Consider the following 15,601-nt stretch of genomic DNA (forward strand, 5'->3'; position numbering starts at 1 on the left):
AGTGGTTTGTGTTTCAGAATAAGGAGCTTGAGCTTGAACCTATAGGAAATGGTGTGTCAAGAGGAGTTTTATGGAGGGAGGACGTCCTGAGGAAATCAGTATTTGAGAAAGATAACCTTGGTGCAGTGGACAGGAGGGTTTGGGGGAGGAGAGGAAAAAGGTGGAACATGTAGTTGGAAGGTTGTTTTGGCAGAGTTCTTCCTTTCATCATGCGTCTTAAAGTACCTGCTGTGTGTCAGGGATACAATGGAAACTAAGTTTTCCTGTCTTACAGAAGCTTAAAGTCAGTGGGGTCAGATGCTGGAGAGTATAAGGGTCAAGGAAACAAAGAGGCAATGAGAAACTCTAATAAAGGTCAGCATCCTTCCTAGCACACCATGCTAAGTCTTCGGTGATCCACCTACTGGGTGAACTCATATCCCAGATTATGTTAGAGAACAGCAACACTGTGTAGCTCAGGGTTGCTGTACACATCTTATGCTGTCCCGCATCTGTGAATGCTCTGTACTCTACCTGGAGGGCCAGGACCTTTCTTTACAAGGTAGCCTTATTTAGTTTCGATAGCCCTGATTATTTTCACGATTGGAACTGAAAGCAGAATCCTGATTGGTGAAATTACTATGTAGACATTTCTGATGTGCAGATCTTACAGAACGCTCCGAGGCCATGGATATCATTCAGCAAACACTCCCGAGTGCTCATGGAAGATGTGCAAAGGGTCCGTGAGAGTGAAGACTGACAGTGCAGGGACCTGACCCCTGACGTTTTTGTCAGGATGGTCTTAGGTGGTGGCGCTTTGCACCTTGAATGCATTGCTCATCGTAGGCTCTGTTTGTGCTGAGTGTGTTTAATTAAAACGCCTGTAAATTTTTATTGTTAAAGTGATACTATTTATTAAACGAGTGTTCCTAAGTACAAAAGAGTACACAGAAGAAAATTAAAACAGTTTCCTATCCCAGAGGTAATTTCTTCATGCATTTTTTTTATTGTCTTTGATTTATTAATTATTCATTTTGATTATATATTCAAATAGATTTTGCTTTCATTTCAAAGGTAAATGTAATCTAGATTTCATCTTTCCTTGGAAACAGAGGACCAGGTTTTCCTTGATAAGCGTATCATTAGCAGGATCTTGTGTCCCTTTCCGCTTTAAATTCAAACCATAAATTTGTAAAATTTTATAAATCACAGAACTCATGAGCACAGCCTCGCCAGATCCTTATTTTTCCTGGAGTACTTCCTCATGGAGATGGCTTATTTTACATTATAAATAGCTTTAAGGAAATAAAGTTGCACTTAATAAAATAAAAACCAAATGAAGTTACTCTTTTCCTAAAAAAAAGTAGAAAGGCACATTATCTCAAATAATATGTGTGTGACTCACCTCAGATGAGAAGGTTCAGGTCATTGAAGAGTAAATCATTTCATCCTCAGTCAGCCACAACGATCTACACTAGTGATGGGGAAGGAGACAGAGATAACTTGAAACTTTGCAAGATACCAAAAAATGACAATTAAAATACTTTCAGTGGAGTAGACTTTTGTTGGTCTATTTTTTTTTTCTTGTTTGTTAGCATTGGCATCAGTAATACTTACTGATCATAGTTTCCCTGGGCTAGCATTAGTGTATATTTTTGGCACACATCATTGGTGGCAGAAAGGCATAGACTGAATGTTTGAACCAGGCTGGAATGAAAGTTTGCTTATGGCCTCGGCCCAAATGCATATCAAGTTGTAGATGTCACATGCCTTTCTTCTGAATTTGCATCACTCTGAAGTTACCAACTCAACAGCAGAGGACAGGGTGCACAGGGCAGTAGTTTGGACTTCTTTCTAATCAGTAGGTACGGGAGAGTGCTGATTCTTCAGTCTGTTAATCACTTTTTTTCCACATTTTTCTCTTCTCTCATTTCTGTTCTTTGGGACTGAGTTTGGTGGACTTTTTTTTCTTTCTAATTCCACGTGTTCTGTAGAAGCTTCTGAGTCATGAATAGGAAGCTTGAGTATAGAAGAGAAATGATATCCAGGAAGCAGAGTGAGCAGGAGCTTGGAATAGAAACCTTAAAGGATCGATACCTTTTCTTTGGGAAAAAGCTCGAGTTACCAGAAGGAAATCATCATCTGCTTTGTTGGTTTCATAACAACTATGTTTTCCCCTTATGTCTGATTCCAAATGTATTCTTGGTCTTCAGTATGTAAAGCCGCCAAGGCAGACCTGGTGTTTATGGTGGATGGATCCTGGAGTATTGGAGACGAAAACTTCAACAAGATCACTGACTTTCTATATAACACTGTTGGAGCCCTGAACAAGATCGGTGCAGATGGAACTCAAGTAAGGCTAAGAGATCAGTTATTAATGTATTATATGCATTAAACAGTTATTCTAATATCTTATCATGGCCCTTAGTCAGGGCATCTGGATCAAGAACTATAATGCTCAGATCCAACCCTAAATGAGAGGATATACAAGTTTGTGTTTGGAAATGGCTTACTGACACCTGATAGAGATTGAGAAGATGCTAATCCTTAAGAGCTGTTGAGTTCAGCAAACGAAGACAGGTTAGAATGGCCATGCCAGCAGATGTCGCTTTTATGTATACTAGAATAGAGTATGTCCTTTACGGATGTACCCCACATTTTCTCTGCTCTCAAAGACATTCAAGTCTTGAAAAATAGTGGCTGTGCTCACACTAGTACAGATCAAGTAGAACATAAAAGTAATTTATTCATTCAACAAATATTTATTGAGAATTTATTATGGCCAGACATGGTACTATCATAAAGAACATGACGCCCTGGCCGGTTTGGCTCAGTGGTTAGAGCGTCGGCCTGCGGTCCTGAGAGACCCGGGTTCGGTTCCCGCTAAGGGCACGTACCTTGGTTGCAGTTTGTCCCCGGCCCTGGTCGGTTGTGCGAGTGGCAGCCACTCGATGTGTTCCTTTCACATCGATGTTTCTCTCTCTCTCTCTCTCTCTGTTCCTCTCTCTCCCTCCTACTCTACCTGAACAAAAAGTGGAAAAATGTCCTCGGGTGAGGAAAAAAAAAAAGAACATGACAAACAGCGTCCCTGATTTCTTGGTGATCCTATTCCTAAAGGCATAGAGAGGTAGAGGGTGAGAGACAGATGAAAATAGGCAAATAAATAAATTCGCAAGGTAGCTCTGAAAACAAAGCAATGGAATTTAAATTCACTAAGGGTTTCTTAAAATTGTGTGTGTGTGTGTGTGTGTGTGTGTGTGTGTAAGAGGGTTATTTTAAATGTTGTGGTCAATGAAGGCTTTGAGCTGAGATGTAAGTGGTAACAGGAGATCTGAGAGTAGAATTCGCAGGCAGGAAATACAGAGTGCAGAGACCCGAAGATGAGAAGGAGATTTGAGGCTTCAGATGCTAAAAGCTGTAGCTGGAAAATAGTGGGTGAGCATGTGGGGGACAGGGGAGGAGGTGGAGAAGCAGGCAAGAGCCAGATTGTCTGGAGTCTCACGGACCATTAAAGGAGTTGGGTGTCGTAAATGCAACGAAAGCCAGCAGAGAGCATGGAGAGGAAAGATTCCATGTCCTTTTCGAAGACATAAACGACTGCGCCGTGGAATGTCAACATGAATATGGGGAAGAGCGGAAGCGGGGAAGGCAGTGAGGGTGCCTCTCTCGTGGACCGTCGGGGAGACGGCGGGGGCGCGGGCGAGGGCCGCGCTGATCCCATGGGCCGTCGGGGAGACGGCGGAGGCGCGGGCGAGGGCCGCGCCGATCCCGTGGACCGTCGGGGAGACGGCAGAGGCGTGGGCGAGGGCCGCGCCGATCCCGTGGACCGTCGGGGAGACGGCGGAGGCGCGGGCGAGGGCCGCGCCGATCCCGTGGGCCGTCGGGGAGCCGGCGGGGGCGCGGGCGAGGGCTGCGCCGATCCCGTGGGCCGTCGGGGAGGCGTGGGCGAGGGCTGCACTGAAATGAGCAGCTTTGGAATCTATTTTGGAGGAACAGCTAAGAAAATGTGGGTAAAAGAGCAGAAAGCATGAAGTTGCTGGGGCATTTCAGGGAGGGAGATGTTTGTTTTGAACGGAGGGATCAGAGGAGTTTCCCTGTAGACGGGGACCTCTGCAGTAGACCTGGGGAAGCCGGGAGCGTTGGAGGCTCACAGAATCAAAGACCGCAATCTGGAGATGCTGTATTTACCACCCCCATCACTGTTCTGAAAAACAAACAAAACCCCTCCGTTAAAAACGGCACCAGAGTTCCTCAGAAAGAAAAGTAAGGCGGTGGAAATGAACCAGGGAGGTTCACACTGCAGTAGTTCAGAACACAGAGCTTGAAGTAGAGCAGGCTTCAACTGTTGGTGCTGCGGGTGACGACCCTTGTGATTTGTGCAAGTTACCTGGTGTGCCTCAGTCTTATCATCTGTAAAATGGTAGGATGGTAGCACTTACTTCACAGGTTTGCTTTGTAAAGAATCCAGCTCTGATTCTCTGACCTCGGTTGTTACAAGGCTCACACTGCCAGGTTTTTCTCTCTCGGATGAGGTGACGAAGACCCAGAGCATTAGGGAGAAAATTTGAAACTAAAGTACTTTCTGAAAGGTGCTCAGAGAAAAAAATGCTATTTCATGTGTCATCAGATTTGCTACGTCACTTGTGTGGCATTTTAAACCAAGGAAAGTATGGACTGGGTTGAGTGAGAAATTAAATTGTAGACGGGACCTTGTGTGTGCTGTCTGGTCTAGGGGGAGTCTACATACATGTAAAAATGAATGCACCTTCTCTCTCCAGGTTGCAATGGTTCAGTTTACTGATGACCCCAGGACAGAATTTAAGCTAAATACCTACAAATCCAAAGAGACTCTTCTTGATGCAATTAAACATATTTCATACAAAGGAGGAAATACAAAAACAGGTAAGACCAAAGAAAGCCCAGTTAAGACGCAAATTAATTCATTATTGGTAATTGATGAAACTACCTTTTTGAAATTATATTTATTGGGATAACTTTATAATCTGACATGTGTATACTCTATTGTGCCCACCACCCAAAGTCTAGCCTCCTTCCATCACCGTGCATTTGACCCCTTTACCTCTTCATTCCCCACTGCCCCAGTCCTTCCCAATGACTGTTGTCTGCATCTATGAGTTTGTTTTGTTTGTTCATTTATTGCTTTTCTGTTTTATATCCCACATAAATGTGAAATCACATGATTCTTGTCTTTTTTGTCTGATTTATTTACTTAGCATAATACACTCAAGATCTGTTCAAGTTGTAAAAATGGCAATATTTCATCTTTTTATGACTGAATAGTATTCCATTGTGTGTGTGTGTGTGTATACATGCATATATATACACACACATATACACACACATATATACATGTATATACACACATACCACATCTTCATTAGCTAATCATCCAACGTCACCTTTTTATAAAGCATAGTAATGTAACTATTTTTTAAAAGATTTTTCATTGATTTAAGAACTTTGTTCTTACCCATCCCCCCCCCCCCCCCAGCAAAACAAAAATGTTCTAATGAAATGGAACTGTCGCCTTCCTTTGTTTCAGGAAAAGCAATTAAGTATGTTCGAGACACCTTGTTTAATTCAGAGTCAGGTACCAGAAAAGGCATCCCAAGGGTCATCGTGGTTATAACTGACGGACGATCACAAGATGATGTGAACAAAATCTCCAGAGAGATGCAATCAGATGGTAAGTTTTACATAAATAAGCAATCATGCTACTAATCATATGATGGCTTTGCTTTTTTCTGAACACACATTCATAAGCTGTATCTGTATGACTTAAATATTTCTAAATCTTTCTTAATACAACCGGACAATGTGATTTAAAAAATACTTAGCAGGTTGCAAATCTGTAATTTTGCTGTCTTTTCTCCAATACTTTACTACATACAAGATTCCCTTTATAAGAAATGCCAGCAATTAAGTGCAATTAATTATATGAAAGGACCATCATAAAGGGCCAGGGAGGGAACATGCACAGACGAGCCTCAGGCTGGTCATCTGTAAAATGGGGATTCTCATCACTGTTGTGAAGATTACATTACACAAGACACACCTGGCGAATAGCAGTTTCACATTTATTTGCCAAGCCTTGAACCATGACTCACCTCAGGCTGCTAAGCCTATTAACATCTCAGTTTCTACATCTGAAATAAAAACTGAGATAAAATGTCTCTGTTTCAACTACACTTCATCTTACAAATTTTTAAAAAATTATTAAAAATATGCAGACATAAAGATGTTATCAAATGGTAACTATTTTGTCTCAAGGACTAATGGGGGCTTTGGCCTCCCCGAGTTGCCTTAAAATGGAAAATTTCTTTAGGGCACGATGGAATAATTATCATATAATGAAATATGTGCATGCAGAATTCCGATGAACTGTAAAGAATGAATTATCCACCCCCCTCGCCCTCCTTCACAAACATATTTTAAACATTTGGATGTGTCTCGTATTGCACTATTTATATCTTGTGTAACTTAAAGTAATCAGAGATCTGGTTCCGTCCTGCCACAGGCTACAGCATTTTTGCAATCGGTGTGGCGGACGCGGATTACTCGGAGCTGGTGAGCATTGGCAGCAAGCCCAGCGCTCGCCACGTCTTCTTCGTGGACGACTTCGACGCCTTTAGGAAAATTGAAGATGAGTTGATTACTTTTGTCTGCGAAACCGCTTCAGCAAGTGAGTTCTTTGAAACGTGTGCTTACTCATGTTGCTTAAAGGCTAAGGTATTTCTTTTTTTTTTTTTGGTACATGCCCCTAGTGGGAACCGAACCCAGGACTCTCTGGTCCACAGGCCGATGCTCCAACCGCTGAGCCAAACCGGCCAGGGCAAAGCTAGGGTATTTCATACCAGTTAGATAATGAGTCCCCTCTGGATCGGAGGAAAGGCTATTGTCTCACAGAGCTGATGGATATACAGACATTGTTTTGTGTTTTAGAGCATTTGGAAGTAAACCTCCCCCTTCCCAGGTTTTAGGTTGATCAAGATCTCTCCAAATAAGAATAGGGTAAACCCAGAAACATGGAAGTAGGGTACAGACTGACAATCCCCAGAAGAAGGGGGGGAGGGGAGAGGGAAGAGATAAACCACAGAACTTATATGCATGTATGCATAGCCGGTGGACATGGACAACAGGGCTGGGGACGGGGCGGGGGGGATGGGGAGGAGGGTGTCAATGGGGTAAAAAAGGAGAAACATCTGTAACAAAAATAAAATAAAATAAATAAATAAACAAGTAAAAACATAAAAAAAAAAAAAAAAGATGAGAGTCTGTGTTTAAATGCAACTCTGTGCAAACAGCTGTAGCAAATAGTTTTCAAAAATGTATTAAGACTGCTCATCAAGGTAACACATCAGAAGTGAGGCTTCTCCTGACACCTGTGCTTAAGTGACCACCATAGGTTTTCATGGACTCAGGAGAGGAGAAGGAAGCTCCGACCCTTTGGTTTTAATAGAAGTGAGAGCATTTCAGTATTTAGGGATCCAAGACCATCGTAGCCACCTCTGGCTTGGATTCCCTTCACAACTGACTTCCGGAGAGATTGTTAGCTTCCTGTTCGCAGGACAGGGAAAGGATACTTTTGGCAAATATCTACATTAGGCTTTTCTGTTGTTTGTTTTTTGTTTTCCAGCCTGCCCGCTGGTGCACAAGGATGGCATTGATCTTGCTGGTATGCATTATCACAATGTTTCCAAATAGAAATATATTAAGTAACTCCCGTTTGGGGTCCAGGTTTTTCTTTTAAATTTTAACCAGCTAAATTTGAAAGTTAAAATCCTAAAGTGCCTGTGTGTTCTTTATCTGTGTGTTTGTTTTTAGGATTTAAGATGATGGAAATGTTTGGTTTAGTTGAAAAGGATTTTTCATCGGTGAACGGGGTTTCTATGGAGCCCGGTACCTTCAATGTGTATCCTTGTTACCAACTTCATAAAGATGCCCTGGTTTCTCAGCCAACCAAGTATGTTTCCACTGCAAGATATTAAAACCAATCACTTGTTTATTATATCTCACTGTGAAAATGATGTCCACTTATGTATGTCCACTTATAATAGTTCCCGGCAGGACTTTCTATAATATTTAGAGCAGATGATGTTTTGATTTCTTTGTTTAAAAACATTAGACTCACATATAATGCTGGGTGAACTTTAATATCTGTTGATCTAAGACAAATGTATAAAGATCGTCAATACTTCCATAACACGCTCAATAATCCAGGCATCGTTCCAAGTGCTTGTTTATACTAACTCACTCAAACCTCCACACAGCTCTGCAAGGAAGAGTCCGTTCTGTACTCAGTTTTACAAATAATGCAGCAAGCACAAGGACTGACTGGAGATGACATAGTTCGTTCCGTGAGGATGCTGGGATTTGCACCTGGCAGTCAGGCCCAGAGCCCACCCCTGCACCAGTTCATGCTAGTGCCATGAGTTCAGATGGTTTTTATGTTTGAGGAGTCAAAACAGTAACCCCATAGAGCTGAAGAGAAGCATGGGGTTCATGTGCACATCACACCATCTCCTTGCGTTCTGGTCTGTGATACACCGAGGGGTTCCTGGAGCCATTGCAGCAGTTCCGGGCGCTGGGGTACTTGAGTGACAGCTGGAGACTTCCTGGTTTAAGGGTCGTCTCTCAGGGTCGGCTGCTGCACACTCCGAATGAACAACAGTTGTCCCAAAGTGCCTTCCGGTTTTAATGTGAAACATTTTCAGTGTCCAAATATTGGAGGGATGGGGGTGGTATCTGACAATGCTTTTATTTCACCATTGGGTAATGCAATGTATGAGTTTTGAATCTCTTCTAAACATTGACTGAGGTTTTATAAACACAGTCTTGCTTATTCAACACTTTTTAGTGGATTCTTAAGATTTTCTTCCTTCCTCATTCTCTCCTTCCCTCTTTCCCTCCCTCCCTCCTTCCCTCCCTCCCTCCCTCCCTCCCTCCCTCCCTCCCTCCCTCCCTTCCTTCCTTCCTTCCTTCCTTCCTTCCTTCCTTCTTCCTTCTTCCTTCTTCCCTCCCTCCCTTCCTTCCTTTTAAGGTATATAGCATAATGGTTTGATTTGCATATATTGTGAAATGATTACCACAATAGGATTTAGTTAACAATTTTTTTTTTTTTTTTTGGTACGTGCCCCTAGTGAGAACCGAACCCAGGACTCTCTGGTCCACAGGCTGATGCTCCAACCGCTGAGCCAAACCAGCCAGGGCTAACATTTATTATTGAGTTAACATTTCTTATCTGATATAGGTCTAATGAAAAGATAAGAAAAACTCCCCTTGTGCCGAGAGCTCTTAGGATCTACTCTGTTAACTTTTCTACATATCATACAGCAGTGTACCATGTCACTGTGCTGTACATTACATCCCTAGTACATTTTTTTCAGTGTCCAAATTTTATTGTAGTGTGTACATGTACATGAAAAAGTGGAAGAGGTCGTATTAGAGTGTTACATGTATCTATGCAATTTCTAAATGAGTTGCTTTTCTCTTCACTTCCAAAATATTCTTTATTACATTCTGGCCTATTACTGTACTAAATTATTTTATTGTGTTTTACTTTGGGGAATAATATTTGAAATAATCATACCTCTTTTAATGATTTTAAATATTTGTTGTTGTAGGCATAGACTTGTTTTCTAGAACATTTTTACACATGCCTTTTACCGACAAGAATATATGCGGTTTAGATGAACCCCACATCTTAACTTTTGGCAGGTTTTCTTTATTTTTTTTTACGCTGTCTAGTGATGAATATTAAAATAGGTATTTGGAAATCATCCCTGGAGGCCTAGCCAAAAACGAGAATTGCGGAAAGGAAGAAAAACCCTTCACCACCGCACTGAACTGCTCGTCCTACCAGCAGTGCGCTCCACCTTGTAGCTCCCGTCACGGGTTCCCAGCCCCCAGCGTCCTGCACCTGTCACCAGCACTCCACACCGCTGTCACACCCTGCTCCTGGATCCTCTCTCCTCCCTGGCGTCTGGGACACACAGCTCTCTCCAGTGTCTGCCTTCATCACCGGCCATTCCTTTTTAGTGCCAGCCTCTCTTTTCTTCTCTCCCTCTTCATGCCGGAGGTTCCAGGCCTTGCCCGTGGATCTCCGTGTCTTCTCTGTCTGTGCCTGCTCCCTAGTGATCTTTGAAGTATCACAGTGTTAAATGCTATGTACATGCCAAGGACTCTTACACTGGAATTTCCTTCCAGACCTGTTTTCCACAATCCAGATCGGCATGTCTAGTTGTTACCAGACATCTCTACTTGGGTGTCTGATGGGTTCAGAATGCATGTGTTCCACACCACATCCCTGATCCTCCTTCAGAACCAGCTTCACCTACAACATTTTCTATTTCAATGAATGAAAACTAGTTTCTCGCCCTGGCCGGTTTGGCTCAGCGGTTAGAGCATCGGCCTGAGGTCTAGAGAGACCCGTTTTCGGTTCCCGCTAAGGGCATGTACCTCGGTTGCAGTTTGTCCCCGGCCCTGGTTGGTTGTGCGGGTGGCAGCCACTCGATGTGTCCCTTTCACATCGATGTTTCTCTCTCTCTCTCTCTCTCTCTCATCCTCTCCCTCCCTCCCACTCTATCTGAACAAAAAATGGAAAAATGTCCTTGGGTGAGGATTAAAAAAAAAAAAAGAAAACTAGTTTCTCAGGGAAAGAACCCTGACTTCCCTCTTTCTCTCATGCTCTCTCTCTCTCATCTGTGAAGAAAGCTCATGTCATACCTTCTCATCACCTCCACTGCCATCACCCCCTTAGGCCCCACCAGCTCTTCCCTAGATCATTGTAGCAGCCTCCTAATCGGTCTTCCTGCTTCTATTCTTGCCTTCTTAGAGTTTATTTTCAAGTAGTAGTTAGAGTGATTCTTGTGAAAGTAAGTCAGACCATGTCACTCCAAAATCTACCAATGATTCCTCATGCCCCTTGGAATAAAAGTCAAGGTTTTTGAATGGCCTACATGGCCTGGAATTATTGCGGTACCTGTTACCTCTTTGACTTAACCTCCTGTCTCTTTCAGTCCATTTTCCAAGCACACCAGGCACACCCCACTTTTGTGTGTTTGCACTTGCTGGTGTCTTTGTCCTCTTGGAGTTTCCCCCCCAAATGTAAACTTCTCAATGAAACTTTGCTTAAATACAACCTTCTCAATGAGCCTCCTAAGTAAAGCCAACTGATGACAATTAAAATAGCAAAATAATCCACTTCAGCTCCCCAATCCTCATTATGCTGCTGGGTTTTTTGTTTTTCTCTGGCATTTATTATATTCTAACATACTGTATAATTCACCATGCTCATATTTAAGTGGTTATACAAGAATATCTGTCAGTTTTATTCACTGATGTATTTTAAGTGCCTATTACCATGTCTGGCATATGTTAGGCACTTAATAAATATTTGTCGAATGAATGAAGTAACTAACATATAAACACATGAATGGAATATTTTTATCTATGTAAATCACACTTTCATTTTCGAATTCATGCTGTCTTCTCATATATTCACACATTTAGTCATATAGTTAATAATAATATTATGGGGCTCCTACCAAATGTAAAGGGCTACATTTATTGCTCAAGGGAAAATTTTAAAAGTATGTAATTCATCTGCTTAATTGTTAGAGAGATAAGATGATGTGGCAGGTTGGGTTCCCCAGGAAGCAGATCCAGAGTTGGAGGTTAGTGTGCATGGACGTCGATGAGGATGTGCTCGTATGGGGGGAACAGGAGGAAGTGCGAGGGCAAAGGAGAGAAGTCCAGTGGGAAGCAGTCTCAATAGAAGCCTCAGCTGATCCACACACCGGAGTTCTGCAAATGGAGCTCTCTCCTTTGGCGTGTGAGGCTCTTATCCTTATGTCTCCTCAAAGACCAGTCATTGAGAAGAGATGCCATTAAAAAATGGGCATGACCTTGGGAGAAGCCTCTTACTTCATCTGAGGCAATTCTTGCAGAGAGCTGGGCTCTGGGAGCTGTCTACAGACATCTCTGCCAGCAACAGGAGTAATATGGTCTTAATTCTTTTTTTTTATTCTCACCTGAGGATATTTTTCCATTTTTTGTACAGATAGAGTGGGAGGGAGAGAGAGAGAGAGAGAGAAACATCGATGTGAAGAGACACATCGAGTGGCTGCCTCCCGCACGACCAACCAGGGCCGGGGACAAACTGCAACCGAAGTACGTGCCCTTAGCGGGAACCGAACCCGGGTCTCTCCGGACCGCAGGCCGACGCTCTAACCGCTGGGCCAAACCGGCCAGGGCGGTCTTAATTCTTCAAGGCGGAGCTGTAGGGTACCGTCTCGGCGCACAGACAGGAATAGAATTAACTCCCACATGTGGGAGAAAGTGACAATGTCTTAAGTTTTAAAAAAGGACTGTAGATAAACATTACTAATAGTACAACTTTTGAAACTCCTTAAATGTTCACCAAGAAGTGACTTGTTAGATAAAGTATGAAATAGCCAAACAAGAGAAAGTTGTGAAGACATTAAATATCATGTTTTTAAAAATACTTAGGAAATGTGAAATGTATAGTAAATGGTGCTAAGAAAAAGAGGTGCAAAATTATATATAAGTTGGACAAATACAGACATTTAAAAAATGTTTTTGATGTGCAAATGTACCAAATCAAAAACGGCGATCATCTATGGATGGAATGAATAGTGATCGGTTATTTTCTTTTTTGTTTTTCCAAATCTTGTGTAATAAAAGTATATTTGCCTTTCTTTTTAGTATATTTGCTTTTATAATTAGATAACTAACCTTTGAGGAGGAATACAGTAAAATATTATTTTCTTTCCACTTCCAGGTACTTGCATCCAGAAGGGTTGCCTGCAGATTATACGATCAGTTTTCTGTTCCGGATTCTTCCTGACACTCCAGAGGAGCCATTTGCTCTTTGGGAGATTTTAAATAAAAACTCAGACCCATTGGTTGGAGTTATTTTAGATAGTAAGTCTGTTTATTTATATAACATTTGTACACACATGTATAAATGATGTATGTGGCAAGTCATCTTGCCTATTTTGTGCTTATTGCAGAATAACTCACTTGGGCCATGTTAGTAAATACTAACAATGAATTTAGTAACCGTTGATTCATTCATTTATCCACTCATTCTTTCAGCAAATACTCACTCAGTTCCTATTCTGTACCAGCACTAGGCTCTGGGATATACTAGTGAGCAGGTAAAAGAGACAATTACTGAAATAGTGAAGACTGTGGGAAGAGCGAGGTTGATGGGGGAAGGGGGTGAGATCAGAAGTTCACTTTTTGAACATGGATGTGATAGTTGTAAGATGCCTATTTCATGTTCCAAAAACACATGTCAGCTTGACAGCGGTATATTTGAGAAGAATTCTGAGATGAAGAAATGCATTTGGAAGTTGTGTCTGTGTGATATATGAGCCATGATACTGGGTGAGGTCATCTAGAGAGTGAGTCTAGAAAGTGAAGAGAAGAGGTCTGAAGACTGGGAAACACCATTGCTTGGATTTTGAAAAGTTGAGAAGGAACCAAGGAAGGAAGCTTCTTAACCTCACACTGTTGGATATCACACATAATGATCACTTATGAAGATCAAATTTTTGGTTAATGTCAAAGAGTTTTCTAAACAGATTTTTAGTTAGAATTCCAGTGGAGCTAGGAACCAAAATTCAGTGGCCATTGTTAGGTGCTAACTCAAACATTTGGATAAGGAAAGTATTTTAAGCTTGTTTCCAACTAGTATTTATTAAAGGACTTTTTAGTACATGGAAATGAATCAACAACTAAATATGATATTGTAAAAGCATTTTCTGTTGATATCAAAACTAAGTGAATATGCACAATCACTTGACAGGGACGCTAGGCTGGGGAAGGCAGGAGGGGAGTAGGAGTGGGAAGGAGGGGGTCCATGGGGGAAGAAAGGGGGACATCTGTAATACTTTCAACAATTAAAAAAAACAAAGAAAAGAAAACCAAGGGAAAGTTATAGATTAAAAAGGTGTAAACCACTAACTCCATATATACCCAGGACTCAAAAACAATGAAGTCTCTCAAAATGATTCAGACTAGCTTTCTCTTTTGAAAGTAGAGTGAAGAATTAAATTGTATCGTGGGAGTAAACTAGTAAGAAAAATATTCCTATTTCTATGTAATAAAATATTCCTTGTAACACAAAAGCCTCAAGATTAGAAAGGCTTTTCTTTGTTCATAATCAAAGACATAGTGGAATATCATTCCTTTGCGGTGGTATAGTTGCATGTCCTGGGAAAGTTGGTTGCTATAGTGGATTAATTAGGCAAAGAGTCTGGTTTCTGTTTCTTAAGATTTGATTAACTTCATTCTCCCTTTTTGTCTGCCTCTAGTCCTAGCTTCAGACAATTGTATTTCAAGAGAGTGGTGAAGTTGGGAGCGTAGGCAAGGCACATAGAGGAAGAGGATGTGTAGGAGTTTTGCCTTGCCTTCATCACCACATTGTTAAGTCAATTAGTCCAGCCAACTGAAAGTCTGGTCAACCCAAGGACTGTAGATCCTTCCTGACTTACTCATCACTTTGTTCTAAATAGAGCATCTAAACCGTGGATGCAATAGCTTCAGTCTTGAGTTGAATTGTAGAAAATTATTTACTCATTTTAATTCTTTCCAAAATGTTTTTCTTGTTCTTTGATTAGATGGTGGGAAAACCCTAACATATTTCAACTATGACTTCAGTGGAGATTTCCAAACTGTTACTTTTGAAGGACCTGAAATTAGGAAAATTTTCCATGGAAGCTTTCACAAGGTAAGTAATGCTTTGTGGACACATATGCTTTATTCTAGTCACGGTGGGCAAAGCAAAAGATAGATGTGAAAATATTCCGTAGAGCTTGGATCTCAAATTTCAGCTAGAGAAAGAATGACCTGCAGGCCTGTTTAACAATGCCTAGAGATTCTGAACTGGTAGTTCTGAGATAGGACCCTGAAATGTGCACTTTTTAGCAGGTACCCCAGGAGACATGATAGAAGTGGTCCGGGTTCTCAGGATGAGGAACAACTGAGTAAAGATTACTGTATTATTAAGCAGGCATTATGTTTGGCATAGAAAGGACTACTGGTCTACCTGGATACCAGTGCAGATGACAAGCACCACCAGCCAAATCATGTTAAAATGTAAAGATAGATATCATTGATTGCACTGACTTTTTACATATATACAGACAACCCATCAGTGCCATGGTAACAGTTACCCTGAGGACAGATTTTGTAAGACCTGACTTTACTTGCTCTTATTTTTATTTGGCACTTGTGATAAGAGATTTGTTACTTAACATTTTGCCTCTCGGAAACAGTTTTGGTGATTACTGGAGTAGACTGCTTCCTTCCAATATGGTACTGGAATTTTTTTTGTGTGTTGGGAAAATAACTGCGCTGATCTCTGGGCTCTTAGGCATGCAACATCAAGACTGCAGGGAGACAGAGCATTTAGGAGGTAGTGCTGGCAAAATCCTCTTTACCCAGCCCTTCTTGCCTTGTTAGTAGGAAAAGGGATATGACACAGCAGTCTTCATCTTGACTCTGTCTCCTGACAGAGAACAAGGTCACACACACAACTTAGCTGCTTGCTGGGGTTATGAATACCATATTG

General features: G+C 41.6%; 1 protein-coding gene across 1 annotated transcript in view; it reads left to right on the forward strand.

Annotated features, from left to right (window-relative positions):
- COL14A1 (collagen type XIV alpha 1 chain) overlaps positions 1–15,601 on the forward strand; it is a 217,298-nt gene that overhangs the window by 122,718 nt on the left and 78,979 nt on the right. The window contains exons 26-33 of the mRNA XM_036264128.1: positions 2,193–2,332; positions 4,758–4,881; positions 5,543–5,686; positions 6,518–6,682; positions 7,637–7,675; positions 7,825–7,963; positions 12,803–12,945; positions 14,649–14,758. Coding sequence (XP_036120021.1) covers positions 2,193–2,332; positions 4,758–4,881; positions 5,543–5,686; positions 6,518–6,682; positions 7,637–7,675; positions 7,825–7,963; positions 12,803–12,945; positions 14,649–14,758 — 1,004 coding nt within the window. The remainder of the gene's footprint in view (positions 1–2,192; positions 2,333–4,757; positions 4,882–5,542; positions 5,687–6,517; positions 6,683–7,636; positions 7,676–7,824; positions 7,964–12,802; positions 12,946–14,648; positions 14,759–15,601) is intronic.

The sequence above is a fragment of the Molossus molossus genome, unplaced genomic scaffold (genome assembly GCF_014108415.1).
Source record: "Molossus molossus isolate mMolMol1 unplaced genomic scaffold, mMolMol1.p scaffold_m16_p_16, whole genome shotgun sequence".
In the NCBI taxonomy this organism is placed as follows: Eukaryota; Metazoa; Chordata; class Mammalia; order Chiroptera; family Molossidae; genus Molossus; species Molossus molossus.